The sequence below is a fragment of the Crocodylus porosus genome, unplaced genomic scaffold (genome assembly GCF_001723895.1).
Source record: "Crocodylus porosus isolate Cpor-Errol unplaced genomic scaffold, CroPor_comp1, whole genome shotgun sequence".
Lineage (NCBI taxonomy): Eukaryota > Metazoa > Chordata > Crocodylia > Crocodylidae > Crocodylus > Crocodylus porosus.
In genome coordinates, this window is record NW_017728915.1 from 32,060,292 (window position 1) to 32,075,903 (window position 15,612).

At 41.4% G+C, this 15,612-nt stretch overlaps 1 protein-coding gene across 9 annotated transcripts in view; it reads left to right on the forward strand.

Moving 5' to 3' along the window:
- WWOX (WW domain containing oxidoreductase) overlaps nucleotides 1–15,612 on the forward strand; it is a 683,982-nt gene that overhangs the window by 599,313 nt on the left and 69,057 nt on the right. The window contains exon 8 of one of the 9 annotated variants that reach the window (XM_019535921.1): nucleotides 5,847–6,307. The exons of the other annotated variants lie outside the window; for them this stretch is intronic. Coding sequence (XP_019391466.1) covers nucleotides 5,847–5,900 — 54 coding nt within the window. The 3' untranslated portion in view covers nucleotides 5,901–6,307. Of the gene's footprint in view, nucleotides 1–5,846; nucleotides 6,308–15,612 lie in introns of those variants that run through there. 9 annotated transcript variants of the gene reach the window in all.

Genomic DNA, 15,612 nt, shown 5'->3' on the forward strand with positions numbered 1-15,612 from the left:
GCTTTTTTTTGTTTTGTTTAAAGAGCCAGGATGCTGTGGCCAGACAGGGCAGCCATTGATGGGGCTGGGAGAGCAGGCAGGGGTCAGGGAGCACTCAGGGAGGCTGGAGGAGCAGGCAGGAGATGGGGCCTGGTGGGGGTTCCCCCTATAGTCCCCTGGCCCCTTCTCCAACCCTTTGCCCCACCCCTACTAACTAGCAAATAGCCTGGGTCCAGTTCCCTGTGGCAGTGAGCGAGAATTGCCCAAATCTCTCTGAAACTCTCCAAATCTTTTCCAAATTGATTTGGAGAGCTTTGAATCAATTTGGACCTTTTTATTGGTCTTTCAATTCAATTCAGATTTGGAGATTTGGCCACCAAATTGGGTCGAATCTCCTCCAAATCAAATCAGCATCTGAAGCTTCATACAGCCCTAATTCTTAGCAAACCCACACTAACTGGTTGCATCTACACAAGCAGTTAATGCACAGAAATAAACTTCGGTGCAGTTTGTGCCAGAGTCTGCTGCTCTCAGGCACAGCATTTACTTGTGTGCCCAGGACCACAGTACTTTGAACCAAGGTGGAACACCCCTTGGCTGGCAGGGATCCTGGGTGGTAAGCCCCGGGCTCCAGATGACAGCATCAGATGATGGAGGAGCTGGCTGGGGCATGAGGCTGCTACATTGTGGGAGTAACTGGCAGGCAGCCCCAGCACTTAAGCACCATTTTGCCACAGCCAGCCCATCACAGTCTTTACGTGTTTGAGTGCACTTAATTACTCCACCATAGGACTGTTTCCAACAGTACTATCCTATGGAAGAGTTAATTTACTGCACCTTAATACTGGTGCATAGTGGGACTGTGGCACTTTATTGGTGAGCTAATTAATCAACTCTGCATGAAAGCGTATGTGTAGATGCACCCACTGAGCATCAGTTAATGACATAAACCTGTTAAAAGAATGCTAGAAGCTGAACCAGGTGAAGACCTATCAAAACAAAAAACTCGTGCCGAATAGATGCTGAATGTTATGTAGGTGAATAGGTTGACCCCAAACCCAGATGACATCTGCACTGGCCAGCCCAGTTATAGAATTTCAGAAGCCCTCCATTGGGCTTTCTCTAATTTTTGTCGTGGGGGACCCAAAACCGAACACAGTTTTGGGCCCCCTACTTTTCCTTGTTGAATTTAGTCTGACAGATTGTGGATCATTTCTCCAGTCTATCCAGGTGATTCTGGATCCTAGCCCTTCACCCCAGCATGTTGGCAGCCCCAGCCAGCTTACTGCCATCTGCAAATTTGTTTCTCAAAACAATGCAAGTATGCAAAAAGACCTAAGCATATAAAAAATGCTGGAATCGTCTAGCCCAATCTCTTACATCATAGTGGCAGAGAGTAGATAGTGAAGGGGGTTCGTCTTTTTGTAGGGGCTAACCAGAATAATCAGCGATGAGAGATGTAAGTCAAACTTCTGGTTTCCTCTGTAGTAGTTATACTGTCTAGGTTCTGTATTGGCTGACTCTGGTCCCTCAGACAGAGAAGCAGAAAGAAATTAGTTTGGCTCAGGCCTGGATGTTTTCAGTTAGCTCATTAACAAAGGACACAAATCAGTTTGCTTAGTCTCCCACCTGGTCTGCCAAGTGGATGTCTCTTAAGTCACAAATGAACTGAGTTTATGAGCCTCTTCCCCGAAAAAATCTAATGGCCTGTCTGCCCCACTACACTGAAGATTGGGCGCTGCCCAAATTAATACCAAAGTACATGTTGAGAGGAGAGGGGATGTGGGCACAGCTCCTGCCCACACTTCTCTGGCTCTAGGCAATGCTTTCGGTGTTTCAATTTCATGAGTACTAGATGTTACTCCTAAAAATATAACTAAAAGTGAATCATAAAGACCCACAGTAAATGAGAGTTCTCTAAATCACCTTGATGGCAATCTGTCAAGGCGTGGGTTTAAAGTTCAGTAGTAGACCTCATATCAAACGTATCTCTTAGATATGATAAGCATCTCCGGAAAGAAGCTGCCATGCATAAAGAAAGAGGATATGAACCATGGGCCACATTGTCAATCTGAGGCAAATTTGTCATAGTGAATGACATAATTTGACATGGAGTCAAAAAGGACAAAGAATCTGAGATGTAGTTATTTTTAATTAAAGCAGTGTATTGTAAAATGTGATGCAGCTGGTTCTTCTGACTTAAATATAAGCATCTCGCCTTTTAATTTTCTGTCTCTTAAAAGCAGAACTCTGATATGGGACAACAGCTCTTCTCCCATTAGGAAATAAAACAGTGGGGACCACTTAAGTGTGCTTGGCTTTGCAGCTTTAAATGGCCTTTATTACCATAGCCATAAATAGCAAACCGCCCCAAATATTACAGGATTTTTGTTGGCTTTGACCAATGAAGTAGAACAAGACCTCTGAATACCCCATTAGTTCCAGTGCTGTGCTTTGACGACTTTGCATCGGCAGCTCTTTTTCTATATAAGTCACTAGCCTCACCCGTGTCTCTTAACAAATACCGTTGACAGGCACCATTGCAATTTTTCTGCATGTTCTGACAGTTTAATTCAGTACCTCCTGGCTAAGCAGCCAGAGCCTGAGGGGGTAATTCAGCACCTTGGCATCACACTGCTGCAATTAAAATAATTAAGGGAGTTGGGATGGGCTTGCAGAGCTTTCCTTCTTCTGCAGCTTTGTACAGAGAGAGCACTTTCCTATCCCCTCATGGAATGAATACAGGATCTTCCTTTAGAATAGATGACAATGGAATTTATTAACACTGTTTACTAGCAGCTACTGTATCACTTTGCATTTTCACCCAACATGCTTCCTCCATGGCTCCTCATTCCCTCCTTGTGTTTGACAGCATTTCTTTTCCTAAATACCGGGGGGCCAAATCCTGTACATCTTCAGTGCAACTCCTTTCTTGTGGCTAACGTCAGGAAATCATTTTGCTCCATGATTGCATGCAAAGCATTTCCTTTGGGGTATTTATTAGAGACAATTGAGCATCCTTTGTTTCTTAAATATAAATGTCCAAACCACTAGCTTTCTGTGGACTGAAGAGAGATATAAAGAATGAACAAAAGAAAACCTCTTCTAGTATTTCAGATAGGCCATAAAGTGACAAGCAGAAGGGACAGACCAATTTTTTTTTTTGTATGTTGCTCTAAAACCTGCCTTAAAAGTATTTTGATTTTAGTTTGTATACATTTAAAACAGAAACAGTTCACCTACGCATGCTATTCATATGCGCACACATACTTTATAAATATATATATAGAGAGAGAGAGAAAGAGAGATCTATATCTCTCATATTTATAAGGTTTGTATACTAGTTACCTGTACATTTCAGGGGTGAATCTTTACCCTATTGAAGTCAATGGCAAAACTCATGGTGACACTTTTGTGTCCGAAGTCCACCCCATACAAAACGTGAGTGAACTCCTTTCTTAACATGTGGTGAGGGCTATTTGAAAGGAAGTGAGATAAATATCTGCAATTGGGAGTGAGCAGAAATATTCTGTTTCATGTTCAGCTCATCTAATTTAAGTGGCGTATAACAATATACAGGTATATCACGCACTAATCAGAGCATTCTTATAGGCACTTACAGGATGTGTAGCTGATGCCACCTTTCCCAAGATAGCTCAAATCAAGCTCAAAAATGCTATTTGTGTGTTATGTCAGGCACTGAACCATTACTCATGATGGCGGAAAAACAGTCTGAGGTGTCACAAATAGTTTGAGGCGGCACTGTTCCAAGGCAGGTCTGCAGTACAAGTGATGGCCACAAGTTTTCCACCGCTCAAAAATTGAGTCTTGTAGTATTGTGCATCAACTAATACACTAAAATTGAGTCTGAGAAAAGAGTAGCTGAAAATAACGTTGAATATTATTTTGTTTGGCCTTCCATGATCCATTCCCTTTATTATGCACTCTCTTTAGGCACAAGTTGCCATTGGTACCCATATTAGCTCCCCTTTCTTTGGGCTATTTTTCTTTTCATTTCCTGCCAAATTTACTCTTTTGCCTTGGATTTGGACCAACACTTTAATAAAGGTCTGGGAAGGCCTGAAGCTCACAGCCAGCGGGTTTTTCGCTTTCCTCAGGGGCTATGGCCAGGTTAGCTTGGAGGGTGGTACTGTCCTATTGAGTTACTTGCCACATCTGACTCGCACGTGCTAGCATAAGTTAATGAGGGAGAAAGAATGAGGCAGGTTTGTACTGTGGTTCTTGGCACCGGCATGGTGTCATCTGGCTGGTTTCTTGTAGTCCCGCATACATGGCAAGGGAAAGGCTCCTTGGAGACACCTCGTAAGTCAAACTTCATCTGTTCTTCAGATGAGAAAGGAGGAAGTGAGGGATCTGGGCCTGGCACAGATCTCTTGACTGTTTTGCAGGGGCGGTGTACCAGTTGCTTCCTCTTAATGCCTTTGCCCTCTCTATCTATTGCCTGTGCACTGTGCTGCACTTACCTTTCTAAGTAGTCGGTGTAGGGAGAAGTGGGCTGGCAGTTCTTCACCACCACAGATCTCTTAGGCGCCCTCTACACATTACAAGTATCATACCATTAACTGGTTAAATTGCACAATTACCTTGAGTAATGTACCTATCATGCCATAAAAAGCTCCAGCCAGCTCTGAAGTTAGACCTTGCAAATGTGTACTAACATTATAGCTGGTTGCAGTGGAACTTGAATGCACTAATGAGACCCTGCGTGTGACCCCCATCAGCTGGGGCTCCCAGCCCAGGATCTCCCTGTAGTGGCAGGAAGGTGCAATGGGATCTCATACAGGATCCCACAGTCATGACTCTAGCCATGCACATGTGGCATGGCAGGAGGTGCGATTGAATGGATCGTGCATTAGATGCCATCACACCTTTACCTGCCTGTGTAACGGGGCCCTTATGTTGCAGTTCCTAAAAATGGACTACCTTTAATTTAACAAATCTTAGTGTGTGGTATTGAATTCACTAATTTTAACTGCAATTGATTGGTCACATGCCTTAACTGAGTCGCATGCAGTGTGGTGTTGGCATGCATACAGCATAAGCAAAGGTGTGTACAGATTTGGAAATGCCTGATTTTATAACCTGGGCCCTGATTTCATCTGTAATAATAGCTAAGTAATACTTAAATGTTGATAAAGCCTTACAGAGTCCTTCATCCAGGTATAGATGAAAGGTGTGATTGCTTATTATTTGTTACTATTACTCTTTTCAGGTTAGTGAAATCATAAGTAATATTTCTGTTCTGACTGGGGTCAAAAAAAAGTATGTTGCTAACCAGCTATAACCAGGGCCCATTATAAATACCATTTTCCTCTCTTTTGTTTACACGTGTGATCATCCTTTTCTCTCAGAAGCTAAAGTGAAATGGGAAATATGATTTGCTCCACCGTGTTTACATTGAAAATTTCATTATGCCCACTAATCTTCAAATTTGGTATTATCCAATATTTTTCAGTAATTTCCTTTTTACATCATTGACACTCATCACTGAAGTTCTTGATAACAGTTGCAACTGGTTTGTACCTTTCTTTCGCCACTCTGTGATAAAGAATATTTCTTGGTTCAGTCTGGGTGATGACTTGCTGTAAATTTGATCCAGTTCATTATTTTGACCTCAGCTGATGTTGAAAGTTAGTCAGCACATTAAGGCAATAGCATAATACCATAGCCTCCTCACAGTGTTAGAGGATATACAGCTATAACTCTCTTTCATGCTATAGGTGGGGCTGTTTGCAGGAAACCTGTGCATACAGATGTGGGTATATGCTTTAGTTAGATTTTCTTTTTCTCTTGAAAAAAAGGTGTAGTTAGAAAATATTAATTTGGAGTTTCACCTATTTTGACAGTCACATCTTTTGCCCATTTCCTGCATACTGAGAACCCTGCGTAGCATCAGTTAACAACACAGTGGAAAGAACTGCAGTCATCCTGCCATGCTCACACTGTGCCTTTCCTGTACAACGTGTCTCTTGATTCCAGGAAGGCTCCTGTAACTTTAAAAAAAGATTTCACAAAGCATATACCTCCAGTAGCTAAGCTGAAATAAGAATGTCTCACGAGTTTAATGGATCAAACAGCAGTGATGGGTTTTATGGCTCCTTTTCACTTTAGGGCAAAGGGAAGAGAGAGCAGGGCAGGTTGGTTTTAAATTCAAGGATTTATGTTGTTAATCCTCCTGGCTAATTATAATTTATGGGAACCTGATAAATTAATATGCAGTTGCTATTCAGAAGCTGAGAATAGTGTAAGGCAGGCATAAACAAGTCTTGTTCATTTTTAATTTATTTCCACCGATGGAGAATATTAAATAAAACGAACACTGGGGCATTTCACAGGAAGTTTCGTTTTCATTATTTATCTCTAGATTTATGGACTTCATATACCAATTTTCCAAACATTTTTCCCCTGTGAAACAAACAATGATGTAACTTCTAGCAAACTGACTACCAGTTAAGAGCCAAAGTTTTACTGTTCTTTCTCAAGTAAATATTGTGAGCATTGCAAGAAGAAGAAGAGAAGAAACATTTACTGGCTCTTTTTTAATGCTGTGAATTTTAGCATTCATTAAGGTGTGGGGATGACAACAGTAGCACTGTGCATACTTCTCTCTGCAGCTCAGTGAATGTGCCTAAGTCCTGACTGGCAAACTACCAGCCCTGGGCTCGCTCTCTAGCAGAAATTGCTAGGGTACTGAAGAGGCAGGGTGTGCGGTGTAAATTTATTTTTAGTGAGTAAAAAAAATCACAAAGAGAACCCTTATAGTTCTGAAGCCAAAACCACGAAAACTTCCAAAAACAAGGTGCGACATGTGCAATGCTGACTTTAAGCTTAAAAATCTTGGTTATTTATTGTATCCATAGGGATGTTTTCCCTCATACTTTCTGCTTGTATACAGCAAACCAAAAAAACAATCAATATGACCCAAGATAGGAAGAAGTACTCTTATTGTAAAAATTGTAGTCTGTCAGTGGTATTAAGCAGCACTTTTGTGAACCTAGGCCAGTCTGTAAGGAGGAGGAAAAGAAACATTATGTCAGCATGTGCCATCTTGGATGCAGAGAAGATACTTGAGCAGTGATTAAATATATGCTCCTGCAAAGTTAATGCTCTAGTTTCTCTCAACACCCTCTTAATTGCTTCTAATCAATGCAATATAATGCTTTTGTGCAGTCTCACACCAGTAATGTGTAACAGGGTTGTATTGTATGAAAGAATGCTGCACTGCCAAATGCACAATGCTTTAGTTACACCAGTATTATACGAAAGGTTAATACTGTACACAGAAAACCCTGTTTCATTAACTTCTTCGGTGTCCATAACCCTGTCTCCAGCAATGTCTTAGACAATATCAAGTACATCTGGCTACAGATGTCTCATTCCTGAATACATTGGATATCCCATGACAAATTGGCTTTATGTTTTGCTAGGTGGAGATTAGAGGTTATAGGTCCATTGCCCAGATTTTGAGAATAGTGCAGTCTGTAATTAGTGTGTGTTTGGCTAGACCGAGCTGTGGAGAAACCAGTGGTTTGGCCCTTTAAAAAAAAAATCTATTTTTCTTGCATCATGAGCAGCCTGCACAATTCTGTGTTCACATCGGGTTAGGTTAATTGTGCTCCCTGGTCATTTGCATGGGCTTTTCTTGTAGGATGGGGGGAAGCTTCTTCCAAATAAATAAGTTCGTGCATATCTGGATTTGGAGGGACCGCTCGGGTGCTTTAAGTCGTACTTCCTCTGATTTTGTAAGGATTCTAGTAAACCGTATGCAGGCGTAATGTCCTTGGGTCAACTTGCCTAAAGCACCTAGGTGACCTAAGAGCCGGTCTCACATCCAAAAGCTTTAAGACCTAGTCCGCTACAGAAAAAGACAGCCTTATCCTGGGACAGCGCTCTCAGCACAACCTCAAAGACACAGCTTCCAAGAGAAGAAAGTACTTTTCAGCAGTTGTGCAGTTTTCCAAACAAAATAAGCGTTTGCCAGCGTGACTGTTTCTGCAGCAGGGCAGCATAGAAATTCTGCAAAATGATATGTTCAAAGCCAGCATTATTATGCTGACAGACTCTGTAGGGCTCTGTTGTTGCTTGCTTGCTGTTTGGTCAGTTTGTGCTTTTTGGTTTGGCTCGGCTCGGTTTGCTTTGGTTCGTCCTAATTTTTAAATTGGGCTTCCAGCGTGGCAAGCTTAGCACTACCAAGTTCCCCAAAATTGGATTTTCCATAGAAATATCACGGAAGAAAATCTTCCCTGTGCAGCGTTATTCTACGGTAGAGCAAATATCATCCTATGATATAAAGTTTTGAGAGGATTTAGGATTAGGAAAGTGCAAGCGCTTCATTTCACTTTTGATTGAGGAGATAAAGTAAAGGCATCTTCAGGTATATGCTGGCCTGCAATATTTTTTGGGAGGGGGGGGGGTTAGGTCCGGTTCTAAGGACACTTGCATAAAATTGGTATTAAAAATATGTAGTACACATAAAATATAAGGTAAGCACAGAAACCATCCCATTCCACGACTCTAGGATTAAATGAAGTACTTTAGTATTGGATTTCTATGGTAAAATTACTATAAATATGCTGAGTATTGGGGAAGCTTTGTTGTTGCAGCAAGAGTGGAATAGTTGGACAGAAAATAAGAGGGGTGGAGCTTAGCCTTGAACTGAAACATGATTGGTCCAGTTCTGCAGACAGTATGCCTGGGGAGAAAGGAAACCCATAAAATGATTAGCAGACAAAATAGAGGTCAGCTGGGTTTGGCCAGTCCTCTGCTAGCTATAAAAATTAGAGTGAGCAACGGCTATGGCCAACCAAGGGTTTTAGTGTAAGCGTCATGCTATCCCCTGAGCAATTCTGGTTTAAGGTAAAAAAGTCAGTCAATGAATTATGAGACACGGGCCATGCTGTAGCTACTGGTGAAATACAAACCCTGAAGGAAAATGCTTCCAGCAGTTTTGGACCTTGTCCTTTTTAGTTGAACATTTAGAGTACTCTGTGCCATAAAGGGTCTTACAGACTTGACAAAGTGTACCAGATGCGCAAATATTTCAGATGAAGTAAATACGTATTGTGAAACGGGGGATGGTATTTACCCAAGAAACTGTAGCAGTTCTGGGTGATAAATGTTTCTACTGGAGCTCCTAGGTAAATAAGGAGCCTGCAGAACAAAAACCGTAAGTGCCCAGCAAAACAGTCCTAGGCTGTCAGGACAGTGTTCATACTGTTGATCAGAGGATGAACATTTTGGATGAAATTTGGGATAATTAATGTTCTGATGATCAAAATTGAGTTCCACTCCCAAAACCAGGCATTGTCCATGAGCCTTTGGATTTTCTACCCTGACGTTGTTCACTGGTCTGACTTATGTGTCCGACTTCTGGGGCAGTTGAAGCTGTGCCTTGCGATGAATTGATAATAAAGCCTATTTCCCCCTCCTTCTCCTTTTCAGCTCCCATTTCCCGTCCCAAACATTATAACGAGCGAGACTCATGTTGCTGAATTCCATTATGTGTAAGTTACACAAAATAGGCATGCAAATCTAATACGATTTTTCTCCTGTAGAATTAACATGAAAATCTAGCCTAAATGGTTAATGTGGCATAACTCGTGCATGAATAGAGTTCCGTGCCGTCTAAACTATGTAAGTAAATACCTCTGTTGAAAACGTATGACATTTATTTAATGTAACATTTTTGAAAGACTTTTTGAACCTTCCAACGTGAATCAAACACTCTGAGCAAATCGGGTGGGGGACACACACACAAAAACGAAGGCAGGGCCGGTTTCCAGCAAATGTTGAAACCGTGAAGTCGAGTGCAGCTGGGAAAAGTAGGTTAAAGCAAGGGAAAGTCAGTTACTCACTAAAGCAGCGCTAGACTTTAATAATAAATAATATTGAATGTAGGGATATTAAAACAATTCATTCTTGGCAAAGCGAAGGGAGGCTTTTATTCCCCCCAGTAACTCGAGGTTGAACAAAATACTACTTCTATGCTGCAGATTTTAATATAGCATCGTGTTCCTACAGGTACAATAAAATAAAAAAAAGTTAAGAGTATTAATTCCTTTAAAAATCCTGATTAATCCCAGATGTGAACTGTGCATGTAACTGTGTGCGTGTGTGTGTGCGAGTGTTAAGCGGGTACAGGTGCTGACAGAGCTGTTCCACAGCACTGCACATGTTCCCGGAACACAGCTGTTTCTCAAATCCTTTGCCAGTTGCTCCAAACCCTCTGTGAAGTTGTACTGCCTCTGGGCACAATTAAAAGCTGTATACTACATTTCATCAGGTAGTGTTAGAAATTTAGGCTGAGCCAAAAAAAAAGCGGGGGGGGTGAAAAAAAAAGAGCCCCTTGTTAAAGAGGCATTAACCTCTTTACCTTTGCTATTGAAACAATAAAGCTTCTAAATGTCATATAAAAACTCAAGTATTAAGAGAAGAGGATGCCAAAAGGGGCTAAAAAAAATAAATGGCACGGCTTTAAATATTGGAGGGGAAATCTGCCCCGTCTCCCACTTCTTGGCATTTTATTGGATTTTTTTTTTTTTTTTTTTTTTTTTAGCTGTCCATGCAAACTAAAGTGCCGGAAAATAAAGTTTGCGTCTCCGAAAAAAATGAACTCAAACTCAAATAGTCAAATGATAGTAGGTCCAGGGAAATAGCTTTGGTTTTAATTTGTTTTGAGAGCTTTTACTTTCCAACCTTTATGCTCGCTTAAGCCTGAAAAAATGCAAGATTTATGTAACGTTTCAAGAAGAAAGAGAATTCGAGGCATATTTCTATGTGTATTTTAATGTCTGCATGCAAATATTTTGCACTGCCCCCTCACCGTTTTTGAAGGCGTCCCGTCAGGACACGTCTGGAGGGCGAACATCTGAGTTCCTAGCATTTTTAATCAGACGCTCAAACCGAGGAGCTGAAAATGCGAGTGCGAGGGGTCACCCCCGGGTCATGCATGACACTCCTGATTCACCTTACACCATTGAACTGAGTCTGAAACTTGCGCGCAGACCTCAGAAGCACGGGACACACTGATAGTCTCCACGAATGAGGTGCGGTGAATGAAGTGTGGCAACTTCTCCCCTTCCTCCAAGTCACTGCTGAAGCATTGAACCAACTGTGCGTTTTTTCCTCTACCAAATGGGAGCGCAAGCTTGCAATTCTTTTGAAGATCAGATGGAGCTGTGAACTAACAAACTCCTGATCACACCTACTTTGAGTGTAGACAAAATTGCTAAGTAACATAAAATTTCTGATCCTATGCCCTGAGGAGGGGTTCCTGAGCTGTTGATAAAGCCGGGGCTGAACTTCTGTCTCTCCTTTATCAGAACCAGTTTTGTATCTTCCAGGCATCACCCAAAGAGAAAACAGCAAATCACCTTTCATCCCCATACGTGATATGCCTTCAGTCGGTCATTGGGACGTGCTGTTAAGTTCTGTAAAATGGGCACTGATTCAGCAAGAGGCTTACACATGTGCTTAATGTAAGGGATTTACCCTTGGGCTTAAAACCTACCAAAGCCAATGGGATTTATGCAAAACTAAGGATGAATAAGGATGGATTTCTTGTGCATTCAGTCATCGTAACAGTGTGAACTTAAAAAGGGTGTGTGTACTTGTGAGTCAATTAGATGGTTAAGTTTGTATAAATATGGATATTTTGTCAACAAGAAATTTCAGATAGGAAACTTCAAACTAAGTCTAGCAGAAATCAGAGCTATCTAGTTTGAATAGTATCTGTATTCAGGGTTGTTGGCTTCCTTTAAAATTTATGCCTGTATAAGCATTTGGGGGGGAAAAACTTCAGTCTTTAATTAGTGAAGCAGGTAAAATGTGATTGCTGTGCTGGTAAAGGAGTTAGCAACCAGGCCATTGTTAAGGAGTTTGATTGAACCCATGTAAAGATGGCCTGTTGCATCAAATTATGAAAAAGATCCATGCTATAAATTATGAATGTGGATGGTGGTGAGAAGCCGAGGTGGATAAACATTGTGTGCATTGGCATCACGTCCTTGTGATTATCTTATTATTTGTTTGCCACTTAAGTTGACACTCAATGTTTTGCCCTCCGTTTCCAAAGAATGTGCTGATTAACTAGTTTGAGTGGCATCGCTTTGGTTTCATAAGCTTGCAACGGAAACTTAAGGGATAAAGTTTCTTTGGTATGTGGGCGAGGGGGTTCATTCTGTTTCTGGTTACAGTTATGTAAATCAGGATTAATTTCATTTTAACTAAAAGAGTTATAGCCCCATAAAAGGATACAAATAAGAGCAGGATCAAATCAGAAGTAAACTTTGCAGTCAGGAATCAAAGTATGTCTCTGCCCCAAAAAACTCAGCGACAAAAAGTAGTTCTGCAAAGCTGTCTACAACAGCTCACTTGTGAACTTTAAATGTGAACTTTAATGAGCTGCAGCAGATCCCGGTATTTTTCCTAGTCTCCTTCCAGTTCCTTTAAAGTTATGGCAGAGCAGTTTTATAATAATTATGCTTTTTTAATTAGATTAGTTTTGTAGTGACAAACACATCTTCTGGTTCTGCAAAAAGTTAGGAGCGCATGTTATGAATCAAAAACCAGCTAGATTGTAATCTATCAGTAGCACTAATGAAAGCGATCTACTGCTATGCAGAAAGATCGCGAGAATTTAGCATTGCATTGATCAGCATGTGTCTGACATCATTCAACCAGTTACCCTCTGTTCAGCAATATCAGTCCTACAGAATTGTTGTCTAGTGCTTAAAGCCCAAGACTGGTTGTCATTATAGTCCCATCCTTGACTCCATGCTAGTTCCTTCATTTCTCTGTGCATCAATATTACGTGTGCACCACGCAGGGATGTTTTAGGCTTATGTAGTGCTTGCAAAATGCTTTGAGAGAGCAGGAAAAAACCCCAAGACCCTAATAAAATGGGAAAATATTTTTATTATCAAATAAAAAAACTATTGCCCATTCCATTATGAAGTACAGCTATATCGGCTCTGTACTTTTCCTATTTGTTTTGCATAGTTCTTTTACGTGAGAATTCATTGGGCTGACCGTTTATTTTGGGAGTATAGGTTTTCCTTTCAGATGTAACGTATAGCTACATAACTGGAAGTGTGCATGTGTGTTTGTGCGTGTGTGTACACACACAAATACTGGGGCTATAAAGCCAGGAAAACTGTTGACATTTACAAAGTACTATTGACTGTAGTTTTGATTGACCAGTACACAGTCTAAAACCTCACTAATTGCCTTGTTGATTTCAAACACTATAATAAAACTTTAAAATGTTTCAAGACCTTCAATAATGTAGTACAAAGGCTTGTATATAAAGACAGTTATGGGCTTCAAGGTAGGCAGTCAGTTATTCCAACAAGTTTTGAAATGAATGAGTCTTCTGCTGCCTGAAACGCAAACACCGGGGGAATAGCTGTATCTTCCATGGTGTTTTCTGTATTTGTACATGATCCAGCACTTATGACATTAGATTTTGTACAACATTATAGCCAGAGCATCAAATGCACAAACTGTTAGTGAGCTTCCTCATAATCAGTCTGACAATGTTTCTTCTTTGCAGTGGGAAAGTCAAAAGATTAGCTTTGAAGGAAAAAGGAATCAATACGTGTGGCAACTGTATACTGATTGCAAAGTCTAAGGACTATGGAAAGAAATTTTCCAGTGGAAACAAAATGTGGAAGAACATCGAAGTCTTCATTTTCCAAAAGGCTAGGTATGCAAATATGCATACGAAATGCAAATGGGACCCGTGTGCCTAATTTTTGCACCCACATTTACAATAATTGTATGTAGAAATGGGTTGTTTGTACTTTTACATGCCGAATAATATGCACAACTTAAATGTAGAAATCCCAGCACTTTTGCAAGACTAAGTCAAGCTATAGAGTTAAGCAGCACTAGGTCTTGGTTCGACTATAAATGTCAACAGAACATGCCACTTTTGCTTTGTTATATTGAATTATCATTGCTATTCTTCCCCCCATGTCTTGTTCCAAAGCACTTTCCCATTAAGGGTGACCTTATGGGTATCATGGTAGTTCTTTAGTTCCTGATTCAGTAAGATACTTAGTTCTGTGCCTTGTGCTTAAATGTTGTGCTGAATTCACTTCTTACTTGTGCTCGCTTCTTCGCAGACTCCCTGAGGGCAAAAGAGAGACCTGTGGGATAACAAGGGTAGGGTCAAATCCAAGCTAGCTTCTTGGCTCTGAACCCAAGACAAAGCGCAATGTTATTAGTCATCGCTGATGTGCTTTGTCTGTGAGACAATATTGTGTTAAGGTTCCCCTTCTGGCCCTGGGAGTAAAGGAGGAGAATGGGACTCAGTTTTGAATTCCATCGTATCACTTGAGTACAACTAATTGAAATAGTTTTTAATAAAGACTAATTAATTATAAATATTATCCCCTCAATATACACAGAAAATTGAAGATTTTGTTCTAGAATTTAAGGGACTACCTCTCAGACTTTAGCCATAACTGACTTAGGCCTGGCTGCCACTCAAAATTTAAAATTACAGTCTAGGGCCGTGTGTACACAAAACAAAGGACGTGTGTGCACGACACTTTAAAGTGGGGTAAATGCTTTTTCACCGCTTTAATGGTGTCAGTGTTTGCATGCCTCAGCGGCGTATTGTGCCTTAATTAACGTTGGAAATTCAGCAGTGTAATATGCCTTAAATGACTTGGGGTGCAGCAAACTAAAACTCTGATGGGGAGTCTTAGTTTGCTGCCCCTACAGCCACAGAGCAAAGCACCGGGCTACGTGCAGCTCTGCAGGAAGCCCTACAGGCAGCCTGGCAGCAGCCCAGGAAGGCAGGCTCGGCCCAAGAAAAAAGCAGTGAGCCTCATCTTTTTTTTTCACCCCCAGGACCTGCCTGCCTGCCTGCCTGAGCTGTGCAGGGGCTCAGTGCTTCCCTCTGTGGCTACGGTGCCCAATGGGACCACCCAAGCCAGTTGCCTGTGGGCAGGTGCCACCTGGTGGGGGGGCTGCCGCTGTCACAGAGGGAAAACCCAACCCCTGCCACAACCCAGGGACTGCTCCGCCCGCCAGCAGCTCGTCCTCCCCTCCCTGCTGGAGAGGCAGGTAAATGTGGGGTGTGTGCACGACACGGGGGTTTACTTTGCCCTACATTGAAGCGGTGGGTTTAAAAACTCACTGATTCAATTTAGGGCCTCCGTTTTGTCTACACATGCCCCAGATCTATGTGAGAAGTAATGGTTTTGCGGGGGGGGTTATTTTATTTTATTTTTTGGTACTATCTTTTACTGGACCACTCATATAGGTGGGAGGGATGCAGCACTAAGTAAGCTCTTAAAACAAGTCCATTAAAAGGATGAGGCTGATTTATATTGCTTTCTTAAAAGCCACCTAATATGCAAATAGGCCTGGTTTCAATACAGTAACTAGCAACTTTGACTAAGTTTTATGTTGGCCTCATTTTGAAGTTGAAGTACAAAGCGATCTTGTGGGGTCTAGGTGTGAAACCACATGGGATTGAAACTGAAAGGGTATATTCTTACGACCACTCTAAGCCTGAACTAGCACACTGCAGAGTGCTAGGATGTACATATATGAGCCACTATGACACATACCAAAATGCTCGTGGATAAATAGAAATCC